Source organism: Notechis scutatus, chromosome 1 (genome assembly GCF_049901735.1).
Source record: "Notechis scutatus isolate UNSWTSFEM ecotype Mainland chromosome 1, rNotScu1.2, whole genome shotgun sequence".
NCBI lineage: Eukaryota > Metazoa > Chordata > Lepidosauria > Squamata > Elapidae > Notechis > Notechis scutatus.
Window position 1 is genome coordinate 36147893 of NC_142009.1, and position 16165 is coordinate 36164057.

General features: G+C 36.5%; 1 protein-coding gene across 2 annotated transcripts in view; it reads right to left on the bottom strand.

Moving 5' to 3' along the window:
• PPP4R3B (protein phosphatase 4 regulatory subunit 3B) overlaps nt 1-16165 on the bottom strand; it is a 50171-nt gene that overhangs the window by 19260 nt on the left and 14746 nt on the right. The window contains exons 5-12 of one of the 2 annotated variants that reach the window (XM_026676716.2): nt 14599-14676; nt 13900-14016; nt 12183-12299; nt 10220-10351; nt 7859-7961; nt 5962-6000; nt 5218-5376; nt 3491-3660 (exon numbers count right to left, since the gene is read on the bottom strand). In XM_026676716.2, coding sequence (XP_026532501.1) covers nt 3491-3660; nt 5218-5376; nt 5962-6000; nt 7859-7961; nt 10220-10351; nt 12183-12299; nt 13900-14016; nt 14599-14676 — 915 coding nt within the window. Of the gene's footprint in view, nt 1-3490; nt 3661-5217; nt 5377-5961; nt 6001-7858; nt 7962-10201; nt 10352-12182; nt 12300-13899; nt 14017-14598; nt 14677-16165 lie in introns of both variants that reach the window. The other variant, XM_026676715.2, reaches the window with a different exon arrangement.

Below are 16165 nucleotides of genomic sequence, written 5' to 3' on the forward strand. Positions count from 1 at the left end.
ACGAGGACGCTAATCCCACAATGGGTTCATCTACCTCAGGAGTATTCAACAATTTTAAGAAATCTGGGGCCAAATTAAAGAATTTCCTGTCATAACCAGTGTGGGCCGGGTACACTGCTGCAGAAGCCCAATGTTTCTGTACCAGGTCTGCAAACATGTGAGAGACTGGAATCACGCCTGCCTCAACTACAGGTTGGGTAGTGTAGTTCCGATCTGGCCAATGACTGAACTGATTGTGAATCATACTCAGCGGGTGCGGGATGATCCCTGGTCAGAACTGCATGTTGCAGGCCTGCTGCAATTCCCTGACGGATAGCCATCTCCATCCAGGTCTTCATTCGCTCTGGCACATCCTCTGGAAGAGATAGTTCCTGTCGAAGACCGGCAGCCGTTGGTGTGAACGTCGCTTCGGGTATTCTTTGCATGGTTGGTGATTGAGCTGACTGGGCCTGTTGACTCAGGGAGCCATGCTGCGCCTGGATGAGAGGGAGAGATCTAAGGGCGTAGGAGGGAGGAAAGAGGACGGCGGCTCTGGACTGTGGGGTGAGAAGGCTTGAGAGGTCCTGTGTGCCTCCCATGTGCACTTATCTATCTGTTTTTCCAGTGCCTTGTGGCGCCTGTTGGCATCCTTTTCTGATGCCTTAGAAGTCCCCTTTTTTTTGCTTAGGATTGTGTTGAGATTTGGACTTGCCCCTTGAAATTGAGGAGTGTGAACCACTACCCCCTGCCATTGTGATTGTGGAAGGACCAATACGCTCGTTATCTAATGCTATATTGTGTAGGCGGTTGGTGCGCCCAGGGACCTGGCCAAGAATGGACAGGGTGCCCTGAAATCAAATCCCCCGTTTTTTAATGGGGTTTTTTTGTCTTTTTTTTTAAAAAAAATTGAGTTGTATCTCAACAAATAATTTATTATTGTTATGAAATTGTCAGTATTATTATATTGGTATGATTAATATTATCAGAGCGTATGGGTGTGCAAATATATATCAAATTTGGATGTCCCAATCGGCCAAATTGAGAATGCCTAGCAGGCCAAATAATCACTCACAGGGCTTCAACAGCTTCCCTGCACAGGCGGACGTTGGCCTAGGTGCTCGCTGTTGTGCCGCTGGATAGGGAGAACTGTGAGGGTTAAGCCAATAACACGAATTAACAAAGGCCTCGAATAGGTTGGAAACGAGGTTGTAATGATTCCTCGGGGTATTTTGTGTAAAAACACCCCTTCAATCCGGAATAAGGATTACCTCATACAGTCTACTGAATTAGCACTCAACGCAGCCACGCGATCCTTTAACAGCAAAAAAAATGGCGACCAGACGTTATTTGTGGCACGTGCGCCAGCAGCAATCTCCCGCTGAGAAAAAGAGATAAGCTCCAACAGCCTTCCCTTAGGGCTAAACCAGCGGGTAGGGGTGAAATAACTAGGCGATTACACCTCCACCCCTAAACGGCGTTCTTGGGGGAAAAGAGAAACTGCGATATGACTCAGGAGCGAGAGAAAAAGAGCCTCGCCGTTTAAATGATAAAGCAGCTCGGCGATCGTAATGGCAAGGGTAGGGCTAGCGGTTGGGGTGGCCGAAATGAAATCGAGGCCTCCTTGCGCTTAGGAGCGCAAGGAGCATTTCCTGATAATGCTATCCCCGACAGCCAGATGGCAAGGGCAGCGTCTGTAAGAAAGGAACAATTGACTATCTGCAAACCTTAAAGAGAATTCTCCTGTTTCGGCCAAGGATTACTGAGAAGCACTGCCTATCACGAGGCTAAGACAAAACTGGGGAACGCTGGGGAGGAGTCCTGTGGAGGAGGAGGAGCGTTCCGCAAATTAAGCCCAGCCTAGATAGGCAGAGACTGAAGCACCTCCCACTACTGGGTGCTCTGAGCAGCTTGTGGGAGGAGGCTTGACTCGCATCATTCTCACAGCGGCGGCCTGCATTCAGCCAAAGCGCACAGGCCGGTAGGGGGAAGGGATGACAGGCTAGGGGTGATGCGGGCGACATAGCATCGTGCTCCTGGGTTGCCCCACCCCCGTGCCAGCAGGCAAGGCGCAGCAGCTACAGAGAATCCAGGTGGGACCCAAGCGGTGACGGCCCTGGTTCGCCTTCCTCTCGGCCACCAGCAAGTCAGGCAAGTGGGGTGGGAAGCTTGCTAGGCCACGAATGCTGAGGGCAGTGCTGACCTAGGCCGGCCCAGGAGTCAGAACTCAACCGGGGCTTGTGATGGCAAGGGTGGCGGTGGCGGCCTAGGCTAGCTCAGGAGTCAGGACTCAACTGGGGCTGGCGGCAGCAGCGGCATATAGGCGACCGGGGTATGCAGAACCTTACTCACCTAGGGAGATCAGATGGTGGAAAGCAGGCAGCAATGGCTGGCTGGCTGGCTCCTGCTGGTGAAAGTGATGGCGGAAGGCAGAAAAATGTGGGAAGCGATTTAGCACACATGCGCTATAAGGAGTGACTGGGCAGGGAGCAGGCAGATAATGCCATCAGTGATTGTCGTGCATGTGCGTGATGGCCTGCATGCACAATAAGGACTGACTGGGCAGGAAACGGAGGAGTGGGCAGAGGGGTGGGGCCAGCTAGGGGCCTGTTTTACTGGTTCTCCGAATTACTGGGAATCTATACGAACTGGTGGAATGCCACCCCTGCTGTAGAGCAGGATTACTCTAGTTTTAACCTTATCATCTGACACCCTTCCCTCCCAAAAGCTCACTTGGCATCAAACTTCTCCAGTTTCCAGCACTATCTACTTTTAATTCTGTGTGTTCATTATTCTAATTTGGATCTAGCACAGGGTTCCCCAAACCCCGGTCCACAGACTGGCACTGGGCCATGGCATGCCAGAAACCAGGCTGCAAATAAGAGAAGCCCTATCTGCAGGATATATGCAGCATAGAAAACCACGCTCCCTCTGGTCCATGGAAAAACCTCTTTCTACAGAACAGGTCGCTGGTGCCCAAAAGGTTGGGGGTTGCTAATCTAGTAGATTGATAGAAGTTGTTACTGAAAACTGGTAACAAAAAGATAATTTTCATTTATTTTTACTGAAGATGATTCTGAACTCACAAGTTGATGAGCTCAGTACCTCTTTGTAATTTATTGAAGTACATAATCTCCCCAACCCCCAGACTTCTATATAACTCTGAAAAAAGATGCTATTGCTTTATGCAATCTAGTTTTTAAAGTTAGTGATTGCCATAGAAGTTGCTTTAATGAAAAGAAGAAGGGTATCAATAATAATATAGATACAGCTGTAACTATTGGGTCAAACAGATAAAGGGTCAGGAAGTATAAGTAATGGACGAAGACTAAGGTCCTTTCATCTTGTGTTCATTTTACAATAATAGCCTTATAGAAAAGAGGCCCTTTGATATTACTAGCTTTTTTAAATTGTGGTTTTATAATTAAAGTCTTGAGACACTTTAAATATACAGTTCTATGCCTAAAACAATTATGTTTGAAAGGTAAAGTTGAAAAATACACATAAAACTTACCACTCTGATGAATTCAAAAAGTTCAACGACTGCTGAATTCAAGAGATTATACCTAGTTCCATTATCCAGAAGAGCATTTATGACTGGTTCAAATAAGTTTCCTTTGGTAATATAACGGTTATAAAATTCATCTTTTAGGCCAATTATCCTCCTCAGAAAACGAAGGGCACCTATAACATTAAAAGCATATTTGTCTTTCCTGTGTCTTTTCTCATGTTCTTTACAATACACATTAAAGGTTATTCTACTTCAAAGAAGAGCAGCAAAAAAGTTACACAAGAATTTTAGGTATTTAAAATACCTAAAAGAGTCTACTAATACATTAACCCCATGGATCTAACAAAGAGAAGCTACAGCACATCTGAAATGTGAAAGCATTTAAAAAGTACAAGCATAACCATCTAGTTAATGAAGGGCAAGAGGGTTGATTGTGGAATGCTAAGTTTTGTGTTCAGGGTACGTTTAAATTACGGCTTTCTTATCAAGCCCTGGGAATTTTTCTGGAGCCAGCAGTACAGAAGCAGTACTGAAGCATAACTGAAGACATACAGAAGCAGTACTGAAGACATAAACAAATAAATAACGAAAACCAGTATCTGTATTTTTTTTTAATCTATTTTTAAATTTCAGAGTGTCAGCTTCTCTGTTTCCTTTGCTCACTTCTTTTCACTGCCCCACTGCCATTTCCTTGTGAGAATTAGGGAACATTTGGGCATGTGTGCGCGTGTCAATGTTTAATTTTAATAAAAAGACATACAGGGATTTAGGTTTCTACTATTGTTTTTAATTATACATATAGGGAGGATGGGCATATTATATTATGTGATAAATTTTATTGTATATATAATTTATTAATTTAATTTGTGGTGATAATATGATGACCAAATGCAATTTGTGGCTCACTTCAGCTGCATTATTTCTTCATATACATGGAACAGAAGGCAGCCTGAAATTGTCCCGAACAAGCCACAAGAAGAGAAGAAAACTGATCAAAACTGATTAAAACATTCTTTGTCTATTTCATTAAGTACTACAACTTTGTTTGGATACAAGAAAACTTACTCAGATGTGGATCTATTGATTGTCTTTATGAGTAAGGTTTTATCTACACTGGATTAATGAGAGCCTAAAATACTTCCTGAAACACTTGCAGAAGGAACTAAGATAGCACATCTTAAAATCTGCGCCAAACAAACCAAGGTACAAACTAGGTGTATTTAGTGTATCCCCAATAATGTGTTCTGAAATTTTGATTCACATGAAGACATACATTTATCTTGGGAATGAGAAAATTTACAAAAGTGATCTGATGTCTTAAAACATAATTAATTAATGGATTACGTGGGGATTTTGTATATTTTGAATCGCTAAATAAAGGAAAAATAAATGATATGCAATCTCCCTGTCAATTCCATTATGTAGTGAGATATATTTAATTCTGGATTATAAGTATCTGCTTTCTCTTAATTGGCATATTTTTACTGATTGTATAGATCATGATAATGACAAGACTATAAACCGGCAATTATCCCACCTTAATTTTTGAGATTTACCAGGTCCTTGGCTCAGAGATTTTTAAATTTTTCTCAATACTATTTTTCTATTCATCTGTTCAGAATAGATGTGTTCAACAATGTGCAGAGCCACCCAGAGTCACTTGACAGTGAAATAGGGGGCATATAAATTTAATAAATAAAAATTAAATGTATCTTTAAAAGAAAACTTACACAGTGCCAAAAAGGTGTGTTTTGAATTCATCAAGACTAAAACTCTTCTCAGCAAGTCCTTGTTCATAATATAGTTTTTGATGTGATAAGTGTGATGTTCCACACAAAAGGTAAGCAGCTCCAAAATTAAAGCAAGCAGCTGTGCTGTCTGATAGTTATCTGCAAAATAAACAAAACTGAGGCTCAGACAAACCTATGAAGAATTACACAAATATTACTCCCGAAATATGACTTCTAATGCAGGCAGATTTTTTGTAATGCAAACAAATTTTGAAAGCTAAATAAGTCATTACCTTAAAACAGGCTCTTAATGTACAAGCACGGATTCTAAAAATACCTTTTTTTAAACAGCTTGTCACTATATTTAAAAAATAGTCAAGCATAGATAATTCCCTGTACCAATTAGATTCTGATAATTTTTAAGGGAAAAAAATCTATCTAAAGAACATTTACTCCATCCTGACAGTCTGTTAATGCATTCTATGGAAATTATAACAGCAAAAAAGTAGAAAACAAATATATTCTTAAAATTTAAAATACCAACTATGATTTTGCTTAAAGGTAGAGCACAGTTGTCAATTTCTCCTACATGTCAGCTGAAAACATACCCAATATGAAAACTGCACTGTGAGTTACTTTTTTCCTTCCCAAACAAGGAGAAACAGAATATATTAATCTAAAATTTAGGACATAATCTTGCATGTCATTTAAGTAAAGACTACATACACAATGATTTTCACCTACCTGGGCAAATGGTATTATTTTTGTTTGCAACCACAGCATCTTTAAAAAAAAGGAAATATGTAAGTTCCCTAATTAGTATCTATGGTACAGAAAAAATATTTTAGATAAGAAATATAACTCATTTCAGGGCTGGGCAATTTTCTTTTTAATTAGATTTCCTTTATATGTAAGAAACAAATCTACTAAAGAAACAAGAGAAGGGAAAAAGAAAAAAAATGATGCAAAGACAAATAAAAGAAAAAAATCAAGGAACTAAAGTAGATGTCTAGTAGATGACTTTTTTATCAGATATTAATAAACCCATTATTAATCTTCCTTCTTAATAATTTGAAAAATTCCCTCAGCCCCTTGTTTAATTTTCATCTTTTTCAATCATTAAATCCACAAATCACCATTTTATGTTTTTTTCCCCTCTCTGAGTGAAAAGTTTGTATAAGGTTTCCAGTCTTTTAAAAAAAGGACATTCTTTTCTCCCTGGCGAAATAGGTCAATTTTACAATATCTGACATTTCTGACATTTTGACAATCCATTCCTTCACTGTGGGAATTCAGAACTGTTTCATCTTTGGGCCATCTTGCTACTGCCAAGGCGAGAAACTTTAAATTTCTAAACATATCAGAAGATACTCATTTATCTTTTATCGTTTATTTATCACAGAATTTACAACATAATAATCCACCCAACTTTGCCTGGAATTTCAATACAGCCTCACATAAAATAGCAAGGAGGTTGTCTGTAATCAGCATAACTCAATAAAGATGTTATTGTAGGAGAAGGAATGGCAGAGCCTGGGGTCAGGATCAAGGAGGGATCAGCTAAGAATCCCTATGTAGCCACAAATGTACGAAGTCCAACCAACCGTGAACTTCTAGCAGGTGCTAATTGTTAGTTGAGAATATTCCTGTGCATAGGCATGAGCAATAAATCTGTTTAACTGGAACTTCATGTATGGTCCTAGTCTTTCACACCTGGCGGTTACTGAATTTAAAAAACCTTTTTATACTGTATGTTGCTGTTACTGTTAAAATTTATCATAGCTGCCACTCTCATAGACTTGGCAGCTTAAAAATACAAATGTAAAACAATAAAAAAAAGTTAGAAACATACAACCTTATAGGCAGCCTGGATTCATAACCATAATTTGATAATTTTCCAGTATTGGATTTACAAAAGAGGCTTGTTAAAGCTTTAAAAAATTTTTTTGCGAGAAGAGAGAAATACAGGAAAATTATCTGTATTTTATCTATAACAAACGAAAATAAATGAAGTTACAGGACCTTATTTGAATGGAGTAAAGATCAAGATTCTTTATAAAGAAATATAAAGTTGGTTTATTTAATCAAGCTTAAAATAGATACATTGTTATATTTGATATCCCTTAATAGATTTATCCTGACATCACAATTGAAATGATAAGTTTTTATGGGTTTACGGATAAGAAATGGGAAGAAGAGTTCACTTGTATTTTAAGAGGTGATATTAAATTTGTTTATAGTTGTAATGAAGGAGAAGTCTCTGTATATTTCTTTTTTCAACTATATTTTTACTTTTTCTATCTTTTCTCCTTTTCTTTACTTTTTATTCTTTTATTTTTTATTGTATTAGTTTTATTATTCTAAATTTTAATCTCTAATAAGACTGTTATAAAAAGAAAAAAAAAATTGTTTCTATCTTCTTTCATATGCACAATTGAAACAGGAAATAGAGCTCTGAGGGACAGGCTGGCTGGATGTTAAGGTCTTAAAGCATTCTGGCTGATGGACTGTAGGTTTCTCTCTGTTACATTTAGTTTTGATACATGTTTCATCCAATTCAAAGTTCATAATATATGGTTCTGTTACTAACTTTAGCAAGCATAGTTCCTGAATAACAAAGGAGAGCAAGAAATAATTTTACCTTTGTCAGTTTTATCTTCTGATGTATTTGCTAGAAGTGGAGCAGTGAGGACATGCATGCAATGATTGTAGAAAAAATTTAGAAATTCACTTTTCTCGGTTTTCTGGAACATAAATATGAAATATATTAACCAAATATAAAAATATTTGAAGTTATGAAGCTCACAAACAGAATCAGTCATTTTACTCAACGTCTAATAGCAATCTAAGTATCACTTATCAGTTTCTGAGTTGAGATAGTCTGTTTTCTGCTCCAGCACTTCAGTTACTTCATTTTTATGCAAAAATTATTAATTCTTCTGGTACAATTAAAAAAAAACATTTCAGGTTCTTACATTGTGGTTTTTGATAAATTCATTTGTTTATCTAACTTACTCTTTAACACTATTATCATCTACTTTAAAACAGCTTGCAAGCTATCTTGCAAATGTCATAATGCAAAGGATTAAAACATTAACATTATTATTATCATTATTATTAATAATAACAATAATAATAATAATAAGCAACAGACATAAAATACTGCCTCTGCAAAGAAGTTAAAGAAACAGTGGATCACCAAGAAGGTCGCACAGGCTGACTATAGATAACATCATGATAACGTAGCCACAATGATGAACTGGAATATCTGCAAGAAGTACCATTTGACAGCAAGCAAGAACTGATGGGACCGCAAATAGACAAAATGATAGAAAATGGAGAAGTTAATGTGCTCCAGTTTAGAATTCAAACACACAAGCATCTGACACATAATACCTCAGACTATCGACAAGAAAGATAAAAAAGTCTGGACATGGCAGTACCTGGAGGCAGCAGAATAGAAGAACTGGAGAAAAATCGCAAAATATAGGTAGTCCTTGACTTACAATTGTTCATTTAGTGACCATTCGAAGTTACAACAGCACTGAAAAAAGTGACTTATTGCAATTTTTCACACTTATGACTACTGCAGCATCCCCATGATTGTATGATCAAAATTCAGATGCTTGACAACTGACTCATATTTATGACAGTTGCAATGTCTCTGGGTCATTTGATCACCTTTTGTAACCTTCTAACAAGCACAATCAACTGGGAAGCCAGATTCACTTAACATCCTGTTACTAATTTCACAACTGCAGTGATTCACTTAACAACTATGGCAAGAAAGGCTGTAAATGAGGCAAAACTTATTTTAAAATATCTCAACTTAGCAACAAAACTTTTGGGCTCAATTGCGGTCGTAAGTCAAGGACTACCTGTACAAAAGCCTGCTAACAGAAGTAGACTGTTTGTGGCAAAGAAAGCAAAAACGATAGGCATCTTGAGTGAAATCTGGAGCACCCCTTGAATATCATTGACATTGATAAAATCACCATTAGTCAATTGCAACTTTACTTGGAACAGCTTACATGTTGTGATGATATATTTAACATCACTGAACACCAGCCTATTCCAGGTCCCTAAAGGTACTTAAAAATATCAAACCCAGTCTAAACATCTGACTGACTACGTGGCAAACCATAATAATGGCAGAAATTCACAAATTAAACTGCCAGTATTACTGTAAAACTGATTTACTATGCACCCCACTTCCATAACTTTAGGAAATCCTTGACGTAAATTTCAGGGCATATGTGAAGTACAGAACAGAAGTAAAGAAGAACCTGCTGCATAACTGGTTGTCAACTTGTGTAAAAATAAATATCAGCGAAACTGTTAAAAATTAACTTATTTATTCCTTAGCTTTTCAATGGATTACTATATAGAGATGGTAAATGTGACACAGTAATTCAAATTTTGGACTAGATCTGGGGAAATCCATCTTCAAATTCCTATTTGTATATGGATCTCATTGGTACCTTTTATCCAATTATACCTCAGTTTAGCTTGCTCAAAGGACTACTGAAATGAGTAGAATTGGGGCCTTTTACATTAAAATCCCAAACTGTTTCTACTGTAAACACTGCACATATTTAAAAATATTTACAGACCAGATTATGTAGCATCCTGGTCTATAGGCAATGACAAAATCCGTGCTCACAGATATAACTTTCTATCTTTTTGGCTCATGGACAGGAGACACTATTGTGGAAGAGTTGTATTACCCAAACATGACTTTTAATCAAAGAAATAACTGGTCTGTAAACGTAAGAATCAAACTTCCGAAATATCTCTATACTGACAATAATATAGATTGGCAGTATGTTATGTGGACCATTTTGAAAAATAAAGCTACAGAGAAAAAACATTTCAAAAACATTTGCTCAAAATGTAAAATATTCTAAGCAGTTTTTCAAAAGTTAACAAGTACGCTTTTTAAGTTTTTATTAAATGTGTTTTTTAGACAGTAAAGTTTCTTTACCCCTTTCCATTTTCTTACATTAGCTGTGGCCAACATGTTCTCAGGATCAATTAGAGTACGCAAGAGGCCCATTAATTGAACAGCACCTCCAAGTTCAGGATCAGTGTCACAAATCATTTGCTCAATGACTACATTTATGAGGAGGATATCCTGTAACAAACCAAAAACAAGTTATGTCTTGCTTTCAAAAAATCAACAATATTAAAACTTCATAGCTCTCAAATATTTTGCACCCATATTCTGCCTAAAGATAACAATTTGTTATCTATTTATTACAGGGGTTTTTGAGGGAAATTTTGTGTTAAAATAACCTTGTAGTGAAATGAACACTATACGCTGATACCTACAAATAGGCCTCGACTTATGACTGTAATTGAGTCTACAATTATAGTTGTAAATTACTATATAATGATTGTTATGTGGGCTATTATGTGACTGTGCTCAATTTTTACGATCTTTTTTGTGGTAGTTATTGTGAACACTGCGGTTGTTCAGCAAACCCATCATTTACTGTGGGTCATTTTCTTTTGCCAGAAACTGGAAATAAACACGTTTCCAGTAAAATGTTGTAAATCATAGTCACATGACTGGGATCCCACAAACAGCCATAAATGAAGGTTGATCATTGAGCACCCAAAATACAGTCATATGACTACTGGAAGTTGCATTTTCCATAACACAGGGATATTCACAGAGAAGTCAGACCTGTCGCTCATACCCTCATATTTTTGTAGGGACAGGATCCAGAGGACACCCTCTTTTTGGACTATACAGGATGAATAGAATCATGTTTGGTTTGATTCATTTCCATACAACCGTAATTACAAATGTAACTGCAATTGTAATTGGTATAATTGATAATAATCAACAATTTGAATTGGCCAGGAAGCCTACTGGCAACCAATGAAGTGACCACAAAATAGTATTATTCTGCAATAGTAGATTTGACCTGCTAGCAGCATTGTGGTGCATTTTGTGCCAACTGACGTTTCCACAGTCTTAAAATGAAGCTCTACATAGAGCACATTGCAGCAGTCAAACTGCATGGTAATCGTCACTGTATTTTAGGATACATTACTGATGAACTGAAAATGGGCAAAGGTCCTCCTGGCTAAGGCATCCACTTAAAGCTCTAGCAGTAGCTATGGATTCAGGAGGGTCCCCATGATATGGACCTGATCTTCAGGGTCAACTTCACCCTGCAAAGAACCACCATCAGAAGCAATATTTTTGGAAAGTCTAACTGATTATCGGCAAATAGGACCTCTATGTTTCTTTCCATCTAGTCTCTCATTACCAAACTCTGCATGAAGACTTACACAGCACCCAATTGGGATGATAATGATAGTATAGTAATATGATAATAACATGAAGTAAGGAAGGGCCTAGGATTATTCAGAACAATGTTGGCAGCACACATCATTAAAAAACATATAACCAAACAAAATAATTAAAACCATTAAAATACAGATAAAACACTGAAAAATTATAATAACAAAAACACAGGCAAATGCATTCTAAACGTATATACAATACAACTATTTAATGGGCTCCACATTTCCATTTCATGCCTGCATATTAGTAAATCAAGGAGGTGAGATCAACTATTAAGCCCTCTAATCCATATTTTGCATCTGATTTCCCGAAGAAGAATCCCAACAAGACAGAAAAGTGACAATAAACTTAGGGGGCAAAAGTGAAGAACGGCTGTTATGCTAAGAGCAAGCAATTGGGCACCAACCTTACTATCAGGCAATACTGTTTGAGGCATTATTAATTAGCTAGTGAAGCACAACTATTAAGTTCTTCTTTAAATGTATTGTTGAGACAACGAATCCATGTTTTTAGGAGTTGGAAAAACAAGATTACATAGGGAATAAATGCTTTGTTTTGACAGAACAAGAACTTTGATTCTAGACATGGCCACTATCTTTACTTATGGGTATAATATATATTTGTAAGAAAGCTGCATGGTTCTTACATCATCACTCTGCTGTGCTTCTTGCATTACAAATTCCCGAACCATAGATGGACTGAATTCTACCAGATAAGAAAATATGTCTGTAGCAGCAGATCTAACTTGTAAATCATCCATACCCTGAAATCAAAATCAGATCAGTTAGTTAAAATGGAGCATTTCTAACAGAGCATTAACTTTATAGAAAATTCAAGTGAAATGAAGACCTTAAATACTGGGAAGAGAAAGAACTAATTCAAGATATTGTCAGGCAATCAGATTGGATCTACAGACTGGGGGTCCTTCATCCCTGCTATAAAACTTATATAAATATATGCCACGTCACCTTGAATCTAAGGTCTTCCATAAAACTAGTGGCTATAACTTGCTCTACTCACCTGAAATTCCTTATTTGGCATAAAGTTGAGCTTGTTTTGCTATTCAATTTATAATTATTACTGAAAATAATTTATTTATGGAACAAATAAAATATTTATCATATATAATTTATTTTATATATGTAAAGAGCCATAGAGATGACCCTGTATGGAATACTTAGAAACTGTTAATAGAAACAGTTGTTTTAACAATTCCATCAAGTCTGACTCTTGTGGACTTTATAGGCAAGTGCTCTCCATGCTACCCTGTCAAGCACAACTTTTTTAGTTGTTGGATGTTCATCTTTTTATCAGATTTGATGTTGTCAAGCCAGTATGTTCTTTTCTTGCCTCTTCTTGTTCCACTAACCATTCCTAGCATCACTGACTTCTATTTGCATGCATGACATGGCCAAAGTAAATCAGATTTAGTTTTGTGATTTTGGCTTCTAACGATGTGTCTGGTTTTATACAATTCATCAACCATATACCAGTTCCAAGCCCAGATAAATGGAGAGGGTTGGTGAATGGTGCAATGGTGAACTGCCCTGCAAAAAATATCTCCCAGAATATCTTATGACAATAACTCAACATGACTCAGAAACAAGGGAAGAAGCATGCTTTTAGCCCTGGGAAAGGAAATATTTTAGGAAGAGATTCATGTTGGCTCCTCCTTGACTGGGGTATCAAAGGGAGAAAAGGTAAAACAAAAGCAACTTCACACAAGATTCTTTACTACAATAAAATACAATAAAATATAGTTTATACCACTTTCTGTGGAGTCAGTTTCTTGATCTGATCTAACTCATTAGGCTGGCATTTCAAACATGTCCCCCCAAATTTGATGTGCATATCCACACATACACTGCATATTAGGTACATTTTAATTATTACAGATGAGAGTCAAGGTTCAAATGTCTGCTGGATGTTTAAATTAGTATGTAAATATTTATGTATTTATACATTATATAGCCATCTATCTTATGTTAAACTCTTGGAAGCTTCCAAACAACAAATGCCCAGAATCGTTTCTATGGGATGGATGGCAAATAAATTCAATAAATAAATAAAATTAAACCATCAATAAAAACAAGCATAAAAACTGCATATATTAAAACCATGAACTTTTAAAAGGCACCAAAATTAAACTTTCAACATCATTACATTTTTCATCCCTTTCATCCTAGCTCAACATTTATGCAGAATATGCAGAGTATATAATATGCAAATAAATATGCAGGGTATATAGTATGAAAATATGCAGAGTAACTCTGAACTGTACTATCTCAAGTGATAAGTACGCACTGGAGAGTGATATTCTTATAAGCAAACTTACAACATGCCTTGCCTGGAATTCAACTTACCATTACTATTTCAAGAGCAGGAAGAATTCCTAATTTTGCCAATGTTTTGAAAAAGGTGTCTCTGTTTTGAGGCTGTAATGTCTGAGAAAATGCACAGAACTCTTTGAAAAAATTAACCTGTACCAAGTAAAAGAAAAGATTTATATAAGGAAAAAAGTACATCACTGATAGTTTAAATGAGCACAGATCCTATATTGTATTGCACATACTCAGCAAAAAAGAGCATACTTTTTAAAGGAAATATAGGTAAAAGTACTAATTTAGTGAAATATATTGCCTCTTTTTTCATTATTTCTTACCCAAAACACATCAGAATATTGTTTTTAGACCCAATTGGTATTTGAAACTATTGAACTATTATTCAGTAAAAGTTTCTTATGCTTTTAATGTGTTTTGAACCACAAGGCCAACTTATTCCAACATTTTGAATTAAAAAATCCTGACAAAGCTCCAGAGCTATCTATTTGTCGACCTCACATTTCTGTAAATCAGCCCCAAAACAATGAAACCAAAGTAGAACTGAAGTCCTGGATGCCATGTCATGACATAGGCACTCATACAGAGTCCCTCTCTGAGGGAGATGGGCAGTTTTAAAATGTAATAAATAAATACAAATAAAGCAGTCGTAAGTATAATCTTTCCACACACATGGAAGAGCAATCAGTAGAATTTCAGAATTAAATCTACAAATGAACATACCAGTTCACGTCTTTTGTCATCATCAGTAGCTTCGTCAGTTAGCTGTGCAAAAACTTCAGATAAAAACTTTTCATCTTCCTGTAGAATATTGTAATGTATAATTTTAACACAAAACTCATTATTTTAAGAGAATGTAAAATAAGATTTTTTTCTCCAATTAGTTTATTTTGCATGCTACTAAAGTTATACATTTTTATGTTTTATTTTGACTATATCTTTACAAATATTTTCTTTTCAGTCTCATTTGATGCAAAATAACATTGCATGTGAATAATATTGTAATTAACCATAAGTAATTCTACCAATCATGAAGATCAGCTTACTCTAAAATGGTACAAGTATTGTAGTTATTTTAAGATTATTTTCAAATAGCCACAACCTACTGAAATTCATATCATTATCACCTATCTATTACTATCCCTAGTTAAATAACTAGAATGGCAAGAGAAAGCAGGAATCAAAACTGCCTGAAGTGCTTAAGAATGTAAGGTAACCTCCCTGTTTCAGACTTCGTGTGGCATATATAAAATGATGGAACCAAGCAACAGTGATGTGGTTGTAAGGAGTTCCATTCTGGTTTTTGAATAAGCTTGAGCTATTTTAAACAGATAGGTAAGAATTGCTATTGTAACTTCCCTAACCCTAAAATTGTGTGCTTCAGAAATTGAGGGAGGGGAAATGATGGAAAGGTCCTTATACTGTTACTACATTGTCTTTTGGTTCTAAAACCAGGTTCTCTTCTTGTAATTCTTATTTGTTCCCAAATTCAAATTGGAATTCAGGAAAACTGATAGGATTGGAAGCCAAAGCCTAACTGAACCATTAATCCAAAAAGCTGTTCTCTTTTCTTATATTGATCTGTAATTTCCACATACTACTCAACAAACTAGTAGAAAATTATAGGAATTACTGGAAGCGCCATGAGTTGGGTGAAATGACTCAATGAGTAAGTTATATAATTTAAGGGTATTTTGAATATTCAGTTCAGATTTATATAATCCTTGGTTAAGAGACCTTAAAATAAGAACATTGAAGCAAGCAAAAAAGATGCAGCAAGGCTCTTAACCAAGAGCTCAAACACTTTAAATTTCCTCTTTTTGGAACACAGCATTCAAACATGATACAAATGCCCTGTCATCTGGGAACTGTACAAAATAATCCAGAAAAAAATGTGGACATGGATACAGCAGTTTCTTAAGGCCTGTAATTTCAAAGGCAAATGCAGATTCAACAGTATTTGGCTGATTTTAAGTATATCACAATTGATTTACCTTGTCTCAAAAGTATAGAATATCTAGAAATAATAGTAATTTGTATTACCGTATTTGCCGGCGTATAAGACGACTGGGCGTATAAGACGAGCCCCCAACATTTCCACTCAAAATATAGAGTTTGTTATATACTCGCCGTATAAGACGACCCCCCACTTGGAGGCATGTTTTTCAGGGCAAAAAGTCATACGCCGGCAAATACGCTAAGTTGTAACACTTGGGGTATTCTGGATATAATTCTTGATTGACACCCCCGCCCCTTTCCCCCAAACTTACAAAGCCTTACAAATGCTTTA